This window comes from Pholcus phalangioides, unplaced genomic scaffold, assembly GCF_987345545.1.
Source record: "Pholcus phalangioides strain wild (caught in Gottingen) unplaced genomic scaffold, Ppha-v1.0 ptg000017l_1, whole genome shotgun sequence".
NCBI lineage: Eukaryota > Metazoa > Arthropoda > Arachnida > Araneae > Pholcidae > Pholcus > Pholcus phalangioides.
In genome coordinates, this window is record NW_028301610.1 from 59,952,230 (window position 1) to 59,967,046 (window position 14,817).

The 14,817-nt window shown below is 35.8% G+C and overlaps 1 protein-coding gene across 6 annotated transcripts in view; it reads right to left on the bottom strand.

Moving 5' to 3' along the window:
- LOC149074195 (mitogen-activated protein kinase-binding protein 1-like) overlaps window positions 1-14,817 on the bottom strand; it is a 413,671-nt gene that overhangs the window by 220,613 nt on the left and 178,241 nt on the right. For all 6 annotated transcript variants that reach the window (XM_089246846.1, XM_089246851.1, XM_089246852.1 and 3 more), the window contains 2 exons: window positions 13,242-13,356; window positions 3,506-3,603 (listed from right to left, as the gene is read on the bottom strand). In XM_089246846.1, coding sequence (XP_089102972.1) covers window positions 3,506-3,603; window positions 13,242-13,356 — 213 coding nt within the window. The remainder of the gene's footprint in view (window positions 1-3,505; window positions 3,604-13,241; window positions 13,357-14,817) is intronic.

Consider the following 14,817-nt stretch of genomic DNA (forward strand, 5'->3'; position numbering starts at 1 on the left):
ATCTCTGCACATCTGAAAGGATCATATGGACAGACAAGCCTATCTATACTCTTACAAAAGGCCCTGATAGGCTAAGCAGCAACTATATTGTAATGATTTACAGAAATTTAAAAAGAAATTATTTAAACTCTTCAAAAAATATATAAATTTATGACAGTCAGGGGTGACCTCCATAGAAAAAGCACCTAGGTAGAGGTTGGCATTCAGAGAAGGTTCAAGAGTAAATTGAAGAAATAAAACATATTGCACATATCAAGCAGTTTTCTAATGGGCTGAGATGTGTTGTTGTTTTCTCCCCCCCCCCCCCCATCTGTATAATTTTTTTTTTGTTTGGTCTAATCAAAATTACATTTAAATTATCTCAGCGACTGAAAACTAATGCAAAATTTTAGTCAATTTGTCAATCATATGATGCTAAGCAAAAACAATGGTATATCCATAGGTTTGCATCATGAACAAATAGCTTTAAAATGCATGATATAGACTGAGGCTGTAATTTTATTCAAACTCCTGCTATAATAAAACCTGAGCTAGCAAATTTTTGAAAATTGCTAATAAGTATCAATTTGATAGAATTGAAAGCAAGAGCCATTGGTGGACTGGAAGCAGAACAGGCAGGGGTTGTCAATGTATGAATGCAAGCTTTCTGAGGTCTACAATCCTTTGTAATAATTTAATATAAAGGTTTCATCAGCTGGATAATGCATCCAGGAAAGAAAATGCAACTGACCTTGCAGGGAATCAAACCCACATCCTCTCATTTGCCAGATGAGCATCTTGACCACAAAGCCAATGAATCCTCTTTCCTTAGAGCTTGTGTGCACTGAACGGGACCATACACAGACAGTCAGACCTAACTCAAGCTAAAGCTCATAATTTCTGACACTGCCACCAGATCGAAACTTATTCAAAAGTGATGTCACTCTCCGGTATCACTACGAGGGTTTCGACAGTTGGCTGATGCAAAGATAAATCCATGTACGGCCCTATTCAGTGCACACGAGCTCTAAGAGGATTCATTGGCTTTGTAGTCTAGTGGTCTAGGGTGCTCACCCAGCAAATGAGAGGATGTGTGCTCGATTCCTCACACGGCTAGCTGAATTTTCTTTCCTGAATTTATCTTTATATCAGCCCGCTGTCAAAACCCTCACTGTAACAGTAGAGTGACATCATCTTCGAATAATTTAATAAACATTATTACATTAATCATTTAAAACTACAAATTTGGTCCCCAGAAGTTTCAACAGAAAAAAAATCAAGAGCAGCTACAAGGGCAAAATCATAATCACCAGAGCAGTACCTAAGCTTGTGATGTCACTAGAATACCTTCCAGTTTGGCATAAGTAGTACTGTCTGGAAGGTGAGTCCTAATAGTGTACATGCATGACTAGTGCTGAGCAGTTCAATAGGATGCTGCTAAAAACTTTGTAAAAATATAAATATATTTCTCTTATGATGACTTCTGAATGATGTTTATGTTAGGAGAGTTCGAATAATTATAAAACTTTTTTCATCGATTTTATGACTATATTAAAAATGTTTTCACAATAAAAACATACTGCTTTCTTCATTGATTTGTAAATGAAATATAAGAATAAGATAACAACAAGGTAGGAAGCTAATGGGGGTAATCGGGAATGAAAGCGATAGGGAGTTGCTCCAGACCAACTTAAACAAGATTGCAGCATGGGTAAATGAATGGAGCATGACGTTTAGCGTAGATAAGTGCATGGTCGCTCATTTTGGTTCGAACAACCCACGGTTCTCTTACGAGTTGAATGGTGTCACTATCCCGGATGCAACTAGAGTCACCGATTTGGGAATTCTCATTGACGAGCGACTTAAGTTTTCTGAACATTGTTCAGCGGTTGTCAAAAAAGCGAATAGAATGCTTGGTCTCATTTTCAAAAAGGTCTCTTCGCGTTCTCCTAAAGTCATTCTTCCGCTTTTTCGAGGCTTAGTTCGTCCTGGACTGGAGTATGCGGTAAGGTTTTGGAGACCATACCTACAGAGGGACATAGACTTGATTGAAGGGGTGCAGAGAAGAGCTACACGTGTCCTTATTGGCACACAGGGCTTGAGTTATGAAGAGAGACTTCATTTTTTGAATATGTTTACATTGGATGAAAGCAGGTGTCGAGGAGATATGATCGAAGTGTTCAAAATTTTCAATGGGATGGATAGGATGGACCATGAACTTTTAGTACACCGCCAATCAACTGCTTTTACAAGGGGACACCAGTATCGATTGGTGAGGGACAATGCAAGGTTATGGTGTCGCAGGGAATTTTTCTCTAATAGGGTTGTTAATAAATGGAATAGCTTACCCCCGGAGGTAGTAAATTGTAACACAATTGACACGTTTAAAAAGAAATACGATAAACATGTTGGGGTAAATCGAGAAGCTATCCATTCTTAGAATAAGACAACCATAAGTATTCTTTATGGGCATTGTATAATATTTTATCATGTGTATATATTGTTTATAATTTGTGTTAATTGCATTTTTAATGGGGTTGCTGTATTTTTGAAACATATGACATCCATATTTTTATGGGCATCTTTTTATCAGCCACCTCGTTGGGCATTTTGCCTGTTGTGGCGTTGTATTTGTATTTGTAAGGTAGCGAGAAATTCAACATAGCAACTACTGCTCCTACACATCAAGGTTATTCTCATACATAAAACAGAGAAGTTGGTGGGTCATGCCCCCCCCCCAAAAAAGGGCAAGGCTAACAAGACCCAGAAGGATTTTAATCATGTATTTCACTTTTCATACCTTGAATTCACTGCAGAGGGGCTCTACCAATGATTCTAGACTAGAGGTCATGTTATAAGTCATCCACCCATGATGTATACACCACCATGTTTCTTTTCTACATGTATCTCTGAGCTAAATTTTTTTTCTTAACCCTTTAAGCGACAATTAGAAATCTCTAAACCACCGTTCAAAAAATGCCATACCCTTTTTAACCAGTCAGCTGTCTAATTAATTTTGCCTTTTGCCTTTTTTTTCTTTTTTAAAAGTTTGAAGCTAATGCAATCAATTTTCCTGATTAAAATTTTTTATGGATATATTTAAACTTGACTTCATGTTCTTAACCGTTTTTTAAAATCAACAAAAAAAATTATGATAATTGAAATAATTACTAATTAGTTTTCAAAAATTGAAATAATTAGATTAAAAATCAGTGCAATTGCATATGCTATCGTAACCACCTGACTGGTTAACTAGGTAGGCTTTCTTATGATTTTCAGGAAGCGCAAACTAAGGAGTATAAAAATAACTTTCAATTGAGGAATAATTTTTACAAAATATCTGGGCTTGTCAATACTAAAATAAGTGGCTTTTATGGAGGCGAAATGTCTTGTCATTGCCGCTTAAAGGGACAATAACATACAGAAATGAACAAAATAAAGAATAAATGTGATGATGCTATCAAATAAATTAGAATAAAAAAAGAAAACTATTCATATGTAACACTGATATATAAACATGGAATACCTGCTACAGTTATTGGCTTAGAATATTCAAGACACAGTACTTCTGAATCATGAGCTTCAACTTTGCACAACTCTTCAACAAACTCTAAGTCATAAATCCTGAGAAATAAATATTTGCAATGGAATAAAAATTTTCTATGAATTCTTGAATCAAAATTCCTTCAATTTCAGTCACATAATTTTTTACTATATCTATTGTGTATATGCATGTTGACAACATGTCATACATTAAATTAAAAAAATATATATATATGATAATTGCCCGTGAAACTTTTATAAAAACGAGTACGTCGAGAATCATAGTATTAAATGGCTGGATTCTTTTTTTAGTGTGATAAGACGACCCAAAACTCACAAATAGAAACCACAAACTGGTTTGCTTTATATGAATAACTAAGAAAATGGGTTATTAGGGTGTAATGTTCAGCTGAAAGCATTGTTAGCTAAGCAATACATAGATATAGCTGTAGATACATTAAACATTATCTTGCATAACATTCAAAATAATGCAGCCGAGCCTCAATTTATTGACCCCAGATTTTACGATTCCCTCAATCTGCATATATACAATGACATGTCCTGAGTTTTGTAAAGGAGATGTTTTTTACAATTGCTCCAGGGAGCAAAAATCATAGTTTTTATGAATGGTATCATACATACACCATCGTTTTTGTTCTTTATCTATTGTTAAATAAATGGGCTTCATGAATAAGTAACGTTTGTTTTGTTTCTGAACCTTTATTTGCCGGAGCTGGCATTATCCTCAATTTCTGGACATGAGTGTACTTAGAAGAGTTTGAAGGTAATCAGATGCCAAAAACATAATAAATGACAATTTGTCCAATATTTGATACTGATGTAGGGCAATGTTTTGTCCTTATTAGAGGGAGAGTGGGACAAGACAGGATAATTGAGCTGCTAGCACACTCGTTGCTGCCAGCGAGACAACAATGTTGGTACTAGTTGCAGAGGTGGAGAAGGAGTCTTTGTGAAAGTAGAAGCTATTTTGATTGAGTCATTTGGCTTGTGCAAAAGTTTTTCAAGTAAGTAGTCTGATTTCTCTTGGATAGTATATTTGCGTCATTGCAGTTTTGTGCTGAATAACGTAACTTATACTCTCTCACTTATAACTTCATAAATACTAGTAAAAAGTGTAGTTCCTAGCAATTAACTGACATACATTATAAATACTCTTGGTAAAAACATAACCACCAACAAGCATTAATCACCAACTAATTTATCAGTGGGGCAAGACCGGATTTTTTCTGTGGGGCATGACAGGATAGTAATTCATCTTACCTCACTCTTGCTTAGTCATTCTTTCTTCTTTGCAGATTAACTGATATTGTTCGCACATATATACACAAAAAGTAAGACTGATCGATGAGGATGAGGTCCGGAATCAATGAAAAATGCAATTGAATCTGTTATTAAGGGGAAAATGGTATACAAAAAAAAAATTGCTGACTCATTTCAAGTTTTACAGTCAATGAAAACACTTACTGTTTATTACGATCAGGAAGTAACAAGTTAGATAAGATCAAACCCAAGACGTGTAGTTTCTTTGTACCAGACTGCAAAAATATATGAAGATGCATTTGTAAAATCAGCTGCCATGTCAACCGCAATCAATGGATTTCAGAAGACTAGCATTTGGTCTGTCAATCAAGAAGTTTCTAGTGAACATGATTTTACACCTTCTGAGACTACAGACAGGCCATAAGCTGCCACTGCCATCCAACTTTCAATGTTACAGCCTACTGACACAACTAACCTTGCTGCTACTATCTAAATCCCCCAGACTACAGCTACCAATATCATGCCAAGTAATGGAAAAAACATGAATTATTCTAAATGTTCGACACCAGAAGAAATCCAACTAATCACTACCTGTTGCAGCGATTTCCATTAGAGAAAAATATTATAGAAAGATGGCGAGACTGCAGTTTTGACAGAGTCACCATACAAAAATTTACTTCTGGCAAAAATAAATACTAGAAAAAGTAGTAGTGGAAAAAATAAAATGCTAAAAAAATTGGCAATATGAAGCAAATGTGAACAAAACAAACTGACAAACGTCCCACTCTGATTCTTCATCAGAGGCTTCCGATGCTGAGTGCCGTTACTGTGGTAATTTATAACCACAGTCTGGTGAGGGCTGGATTCAGTGTTGGAATGAAAAGTAAACGATGGGCCCATTGCACATGTGCAGGTGAAGCAGATGAAAATGCAGAATCAGTTCATCTTTGTGCATTAAGCCAAGATTAGCCTCATACCCCAACAGCAATCCCATCTTGCCCCACAATGAAGTTTTGTTCTTCAAGTGAAAATAATATTTTTTAAATTACATAAAAATAGAAAATAAGTTCATTTGTATATCATTTTAAAGGTTTACTCATGCACATAGTGAAAATAAAATTTTTAAAAAACGACGATTGATGCCAAAATCTAAAAACAGTTTAAAAAAAAGCTTAACGTCTTGCTCGGCAGTTTCAAATCAACTGAGCCAGACAACCAGAGTGTTGCGCTCGCTCTCGCAAGTTCATCACATCTAGACAAAATGTTCGAGACTGCAGATTCTGAACCCTGATTGGTCGAAATGAAGGTTGCCAAAGTGCTGGCTGCTTGGCTAGTTTCCTCTTTGCTTAACAAGTTTCTCTTTTCATGCTATGCGTTATTCTTTATATATTTTTCGTTTTTTCCCTATACGAGTAGGGTTTTTACGGATTTTGATGAAGTTCCTGAAGACATAATTTTTTCAAATTTTTTAATTTTCCAGTAAGTCTTCACGTGCCACTGTTAAAACTCCACCATACCACACTGTGGCATGCATGCCGCGGGTTGGCCATTCCTGGTTTAGGGCAAGGGTGGCCAACCTGCAGCATGTGCGTCACTCCCAATACCATGAAGTGACACACAAAGGCTTTCTTAAAGAAATCAAAGAAACTCTGTTTAATTTTTCAATAAAAAAAATTGTTTAAATTTTTTTTTTTTTTTATAGAAGACGATCATGTATATAGGCTCTGAAATATCTTTATAAGCGCCATATAGGAAATATATCCATGTTTGGTAAGGTTGGTCTTTTTAAAAATAATCTCATGTGATACCTTCTGATTAAATGTGTTTTTGTTTTGTTTTTTAGCCATACCTCTCTCTCTAAAGGATTCAATAACGTCCCTATGGTGGGGGAGCATGCATCGTGCTGCACTTTCATGAACTCATGGTAGTGGGGAGCTCAGCTTCCTCCCCTACAAAGTATATTTGGGAAGTCCCTATAAGCATCCTGGGCCCCCAGTATATGATTTGCATTGCGGTAGGGTTATTAGATTCTGAAACTTCGAAATGAGAATGCATGTGCATATCCTTGAAAATGTCACTTACAGATCTTCACAACAGATGGTGCCACAGTAATAACAAAGACAAACAATTGTTTCTCAACCAAAACTTCCATTTTTAACCAATCATCTGACCAGTTGATTTCATAGTGAGCTACCCGTGGTGCTGCTTTTTATGCACATGTGTGTACCCCCATTTTTTTTCTTGTTTGCAAAATTCGAGCTAAAAATATTTTTTAAATATTTTTATGAATACATCAAAACTGAATTTATCTTGTTTTTTGTTGGTTTCCTTTTTTGAAATAGAAAAATATAAAATAAATAAATAATCACAATAATTGAAGTAATTACCAATTAGTATTCAAAATAGAAATATTGAATTCTTAATTGTAAGCAATGCCAGCATAGGTTGTTCAAGTTCAAAATGAATGCAGGAAATATATTTATTGAAATATGATTGTTCAACTCATGTCTACTGGCGAGCAAATAATGCAGAGAGAGAAGGATGCCTTACGAGGTGGCATCAGCTGTATAATGAATATTCCATTATATCTACTTTATTTATTACTACTATATTTTGATATAGACAGAAAATCAGTATGATTTCATATGCTGTCGTAGCCAGATGACTAGTAAATACATATGCAGCATTTTTCTTCAGGACATACTTTTTGATGTATTTATCAAAGAATTGTATATTGAGAGTGTTTTTCCACCCATTTTGTTTATTTCTGAATAGAAAAGGAAGAGGTAACCCCAGGGTGTCACCATCCCAACGCATGAGCCTACTGGGAGGGAATGGCTGCATAAGAGGACTCCATAACAATGAGATCTGCTGCTATGATTTTGAAAATTATGTAGATAAATAGGTTGATACTTTCACCCAGGTAGATGGAACCCAAATACAGTTTAAAACCTGTTATAGTGCCCTCTGCATCAACTCTGATTAGCACCAGAAATTTTTAGTGAACAAATCTTCCATTTCCAGGGATTACACATGTTAAACCATGATTCGATACAACACCAAACTCTTAAACCATGATTCGATATAACGCCAAACTCATTATAGTGTCAAGATTCTGCTAATAGTGGCATTAAATCAGGGTTCAACTGTACGTTACTTTGCCTGAGGGGAAATCATGTGATGCCCTGGGTAACCCCCCCCCGCATGGAATTGCTGAACGAATAGTGGCATTCTCAAGATGGATGTTTTGGTTGAACTCCCAGATATGTTCTCAGGCTGTCTTCTTAATACTAGCATAATGAAGCATGCAGAACCATGGCTAGACTATCATCTGTCTTGCTTAGATAAGAAATGTTGGGTTCTTGTTTTCTGCAAATTTTGATAGCAATTGGTCAAGTTGTGTAAATGGAAAAGGTTGGCTGCTCCTGGTTTAAGCTGTTTACAATTTTCAAAAATGTCTTACCCCTGAACACCTTGGATTTGAAAACTAGAAAATTAAAAACACATTCTCTGATGCTTGTTGTGGTGCAAATAAAAAAAAGGTAATTTGCATATTTTAAAGGACTGCTCGTGGCACTGCTGTAACCTATATATTTAAAGTTTTTTGTTGTGTGAATACACTTACACACTTTCACAGCAGCTGGCTGCCTTAACATGTTAACTTGACTTTGATCCTTATTATTTTATTAAGTTTGAATAATGTTTTACTATTGTTGAAATAAATGCTAAAATTAAATTCTGATCATACCAATTCTTGATTGTGAGCATTTCTATTATGGAATAGTATAGTCACTGGATAGATGGATAAAGATAATTAACTATCTTAAGTGGTGATTATTTATGACCCTTAAGTTATAGTGGTGATGAGAGAAAGGCTGCAAATATAGAAATCATGTCTTACGTTAAACAAATTTTTATTATCTCATGAAAAAGTGATGCTATGAAAAATGATGCTACAACTTCTAACAATTTTTTTTAGCATTCTTGATTTAACAATATCTCTAGTTTGAAAGTAATTTTTGGTGAAGTGACATTCATTAAATCAAGGTCATATTGAACATATTTACATATTGTAGTTATAGAATGTAAATGAATAAGGAAAAAATAAAAACATGTTGTATTCAAAAATGGGTATTTGTTTTATCGCATTATCACTGCTGCCATTCATCTTAACTCCAGAACTTGATAATAACTTTAATTATGAAGAAGGTACTGTCCTACTGTACATTCTGCAGTCTATGTAATGTTGTCATTTCTTTTAACAATTAGTTTAAATCTGAATAATAGTAAAAACTAACACGTCATATTTAACCATTGTTTTACCAAATAAGTAAACATATCATCATCATCAACAACCATTTTCAATCCACTGCTGGATGAAGGTCTACTCTAAATTTTTCCATTCTGCTCTGTCTGATGCTTTAGCCATCCAGTTGACTCCTGCCACTTTCCTGATCTCGTCAATCCATCTTGCGTGGGGTTGCCTTCTCGGACGTTTAACACCATGTGGGTACCACTCTAGAATACTTGTGGTCCATCTGTTGTCTTGTCTTCTTGCAATATGTCTAGCCCATTTCCATTTCCTTATCCAAGTGATTCGTTTTCTGTCTCTCCTTGTGATGCCTAGCATACATCTTTCCATGCTCCTTTGTGTTGTCTGTAGCCTTTGTATCGTTTTGCTTGTGAGTGTCCATGTTTCAGCTCCATAAGTCAGTGCTGGTAGCACACACTGATTAAAACTTTTCTTTTCATGCATGGCATGTGACTCTTCAGAATTACACAGTTTTTGCCAAAAGTGCTCCATCCAATCCTGATCCTTCAGTTTATTTCATTAATGATTCCGTTGTCCATGGTAATTTCTTGTCCCAGGTATACATAGCATTCTACTTTTTCTATCTCTGTGCTGTTGAGCAAGATTGTCCTCTTCAATGCAAAGGGGTTGAACATAACTTTAGTCTTTTGCAGATTCATTTTCAAGCCCACCTGAATACTTGCCTTTGGCAATTCTTGTATCATTTCCTCTAGTTCATCTGGATTACTGCCAATAACAGCAACGTCGTCTGCAAAACACAGATGGTTGAGAAATTCTCCATTTATTTTAATTCCTTTTTTATCCCAATCTAGTTTTCTGAATACTTCTTCTAAAACAATGGTAAAGAGTTTTGGTGAGATAGTATCACCCTGTCTGACTCCTTTTCGAGTTTAATCTTTGCTTTTCTTTTATCCAAATGAATCGTTGCAGTTGCTTTGTCATACATTTTCTTGATGATATTGATGTAAGTCTTCTCTACACCAATTATATCTAGAGCTTTAACAACAGCAGATGTGAAGACAGAGTCAAACGCTTTCTCAAAATCAATGAAGGCCATGCACAATGGTAATTCGTATTCCTTGTTTCTCTCTATAAGTACCCTGATTGTTTGGATGTGATCCATTGTACTGAATCCACTTCGAAATCCTGCCTGTTCTTTTGGTTGAGCTTCATCCAATTTGGATTCAAACCTATATGTCAGCACTTTGGTGAAGATTTTATAAATTACTGATAGGAGACTGATTGGTCGATATTTCTTGATATCCTCTTTCTCGCCCTTTTTGTAAAGACAAACCATCATTGAGTTATTCCCATCGTCAAGCAAATCCAATTTTGTGAGACAATTTCTGAACAAGGCAGCTAGCATACTGGCAAATTCTTCTCCTGCTTTTTTAACAATGTCTATTGAAATCCCATCTTCACCTGGGCATTTCCCTTTTTTCATGCATCTTATAGCCTTATAGACTTCCTCCTTCAGCACAGGTGCTACTTGTACAAATTCAGCTTCATTTTCTTTTCTTTCTGCTCCCTTTCCTCTGTCCCGATCCTGTTTTTCATGTTTGTATAAAGTATTATAAAATTCCTCAACAATACTAATGATTTCATTTCCATCTTTTGTGATGGTTCCATCTTTTCTTTTTAGTGCAAAAATTTCCTTTCTCCCTACACACAGATTCCGTTTTGCTGATTTTAAGCTCCTATTATCTTCCAATGCTTTCTTTATAATATCGCAATTAAACTTCCTGACATCTTCTGTAATCTGTTTTCATACTGTCTTGCAAAGTTCCGCATATTCCACTTTAGATTTAGCGTCATTATTCTTAATCTGAAATTCTCTCCGGTCTTTCATAAGTTTCTTTGTTTCTTCTGTTATTTTTTTTACTGGTTTGATTTCTTTTTCTCTAGCGACTTCTTTTGCTACTTCTTTTAGGGTAGTGGTTAAAGTTTTGTTCATTGTGGTGATATCTTGTCCATCCTCAGTGGTGTTATATAGCAAATCAAATCGGTTCTTTAGCTCTAACTGGAATTTATATCAATGTTCTTGAAGCTTTATCGTATCGATAACAGTTTTTCTATTTTTGATAAGTTTTGCTCTTTCCATTCTAGTGTTAAGCCTTATTCTACATCTAACCAGTCGATGATCACTTCCAGTATTGAATTTGTTGAGAACACTGCAGTCTTGGATCATATGCTTCTTATTAGATAGGATGTAGTCGATCTCACTAGTTGCTCCAGTTGGGCTTCTCCAGGTCCACTTTCTTTGGGGTTTCTTCTAGAAAAATGAATTCATGATGCATAACTGTTCGCTCTCTGCAAATTTGACGAGTCGGTTTCCTCTGTTGTTTTGTACACCGTAACCATGATTTCTTCTTCACCATTTCTTCCCTCTTTAATTCTGGCATTGAAGTCACCCATTACTATTTTGATATGATGGTTTCCTTTACTATGCAGCTCGTCTAATTCTTCATAAAAGTCTTCTACTTCCTCAGAATAGCTTGTTGTTGGTGAATAGACTTGTATAATCTGTATCCTGTATCTGCTTGATATTTGCATGACCAGCTTTGCAACTCTATCAGATGTACTATCTAACTCAACAATGTGATTTTTCCACTTTTTATGAATGAGAAATCGTACTCCACTGGTTCTTCCATTACCTGTTCCTCTGTAGTAAAATACATGTCCACTGGCAAGTTCAATTTTCTTCTCTCCTTTTCTTATTTCACAGATGCCTAAGATGTCCCAATTTATTCTTTCCAGTTCTTCCAACTCCTGCAAACGATTTTCTGAAGAAAGAGATCGTCCGGCCAAGGTCATCATCTTATGGCAGCCTGGTCCAACCCAGAGATTCTTAGCACCCTGTCTTGATGTCTTGCTGGTTGCTGCTGTAACCAGGGACACTCAGACTGCTGGGGACTGAGGGCCTCAGTTTATTGACAGAGTTCATATTTCTTTTTAGAGGGGTTTTGGCCATAATCCTCCACGCCTTTAGCATATAGTTGTGATCCAACAACACTTCAGACGTGAATTTGCATTTCAAAGATGAGCGTGAAGCCAGAGTGCCATGCCCACTTCAAAAGATATATATTGTTCAGTTTCGAATGTGGTAACTGATACTACTTTTTATGTTAACTTAGTTTTGCCCTTTGTTGTTGTATTTATCTTAATGATAATCATGAAATAAATTTCTGTCGAAGCAAACATATATTGTAACAAAAATTGTGATCTGCATGTGATAGAGAAGAACGTGTGTGTGTGGGGTTTGCTTCACTTCAGTATCCAGCAGGGGCGTAGCCAGAAATTTCGTTCGGGGGGGGGGGGAACCAAACTGACAGAACAATGGATTTGGCCATCTTTTCCCCTTTTTTCGGTCATTTTCTCACATTTCGGGGGGGGGGGGAAACCAGACCCCCAAGTCCTTCCCCCTCGCTACGCCCTTGGTATCCAGTTCTCATTTTTGACATCAAAGTTGTTGCCATGTTAGTGGAAAAAAAAAGAAGTCATGATTACAATCTTCATTCCATTGCCTTACGATCATGTGTGTCTGTGGCAATCTCTGACTCCACAGACACTCAATCATTCTGACCATGTTTTTTTTTAAATACAGAAGCTTTTTTGTTTTCACCCTGAAAATAACACCCATGAGTGCAGAGATTTATTATTTCCCTACAACATGGGCGGAGATACGGGGGGGGGGGCAGCGTCAAACATAGGTTCAACTGATCTAATGTATATATGAATTATCATCATCATCATCGTGCCCCCCCCCCCAGCAATAATGACCTTGCCTCCACAGACTTCCAAGTCAATCTCCGCCTATATGCCCAACAATATGTTTTGTATTTTCTTTCCATCTTCATATGATGTCCACAGACATTTTCATAGTCCACAGATTTTCATATTTACGTGGAAGCATTATATTGATGTAATTCTCAGAGCATATTTACAATGCTTGTTAGTTTTAATCGGTTCCACTTATGCTTGAAACTTGAATCCATGAACACCCACATGTGACATGTGAAAAAAAGTATAAGGGCAACAATATCATAGCTAATTTATAAGTAAGAACACTAAAATATTCTTTGCTTTGGTAGAAAATCTTTCAATTACAAACTAATGATTATTTTACCTGATATTGCCTGAACGATCACCAGAAGCTAAATGTTTTCCATTAGGACTGATTTTCAAACATCTAACACCATTTTTACCATCATAAGTAGTGTCAACTTTGTCGCTGCTACCAGCTACAAGATGCATGTAATAGATGTTATTGTCACCCAGACATAAGAAAAAAATTCCACCACATTAGGTTAGAAAAGATAAAAAAACATAGCAAAAAAAAGAACAGAAAAGTAATATAAGTAATAGTATACACCATTAGTTTTCAATTCAGAACCTTGATTGAAAGCACAAAAATGTTTTAGAATGTTAGAAATATTTATTAATCATCAGAACTAGAAATATACGATTATTTATTTAGTTCACAGAAGCTGTGAAAGAATCTGATAGATCAGCAATTGCGAAATTCGGATTGATTAAATAAAGCATCAATATAATATTTGTACTGGTTATTTGTGAAAATGGATTAGATAAAGATTCTAGATTTATGCCTATAAGGTGATGGATTTGATTAAGAATCTCAGCTGCTCAAAAATTGTGGCAAATATTTTGTAATCAATCTGCGTATTCTATTGGGGTAAAAAAATAACTTTTAATTCAATAACCCTACTGTTTCAATTCAATATGTTCCAATAGGCCAAATATGTTTTCTAACATTTTTAGTATAAAATTGTGATCCAACAACACTCCCGACGTCAATTTGCATTTCGAAGATGCACGTGAGGCCAGAGTGCCATGCCCACTTCAACAGATATATATTGTTCAGTTTTGAATGTGGTCACTGGTACTACTTGTTATGTTAACTTAGTTTTGCCCTTTGTTGTTGTATTTATCTTAATGATAATCATGAAATAAATTTCTGTCAAAGTTATCCATAGTTTTGCTATTTCCAGATCATCCACAACATTTACGTCAACAGATGGATCAGATTACAGATTGTGTTGAATTCTATGATGTGGAAGTTAACTGAAAAGATCTTCCAGTCAAAACCATAGCTCTAAATTACAAATCATGCTTAAATTTCAATGTCATCAATGTCTCTCAACATTGTGCAAACCCCAACTGTTTGGTCTTTTGATTGTCCAAGTGAACTAAAAAATGTTTGAGGTGTCGTACTTGATGTTTCAGATCAAATTTTTTTGAGCAGTGTTGCTGGACTAATGATTTTTTAAGATAATTCAGCTGGATCTCCAAATTCTGCCACTGTGCTGCCATGTGGTCAGATCAGATTTTAAATTTTGTGCGCAATGACCATTCTGGTCATGCTGCACCAAATCAATGATGCGGTTATATGGTCATAGTGATGGATTCACATTGCAAGAGCCTGGGTTCAAACCCCACCAGTGGCACAGTTGGTAATTGGTTTTCTGTGGTTCACAAGTACGTATACTTCCAGCACAACTCAATCTGCAGAAAATTACCCATGGTGATAGACAGGAGTTGTGCTAAGTTTAAAAGAAAGATGATTCAATTGTCTCTTTCCAGGGTTTCAAGCACTAGTATGCAAAGGCTGGATTATTTTACAGCATTTTGTAAAATATATCATAGCTGCCAACTTTGAAGAATGAGAATTAGGGAGATTTTTG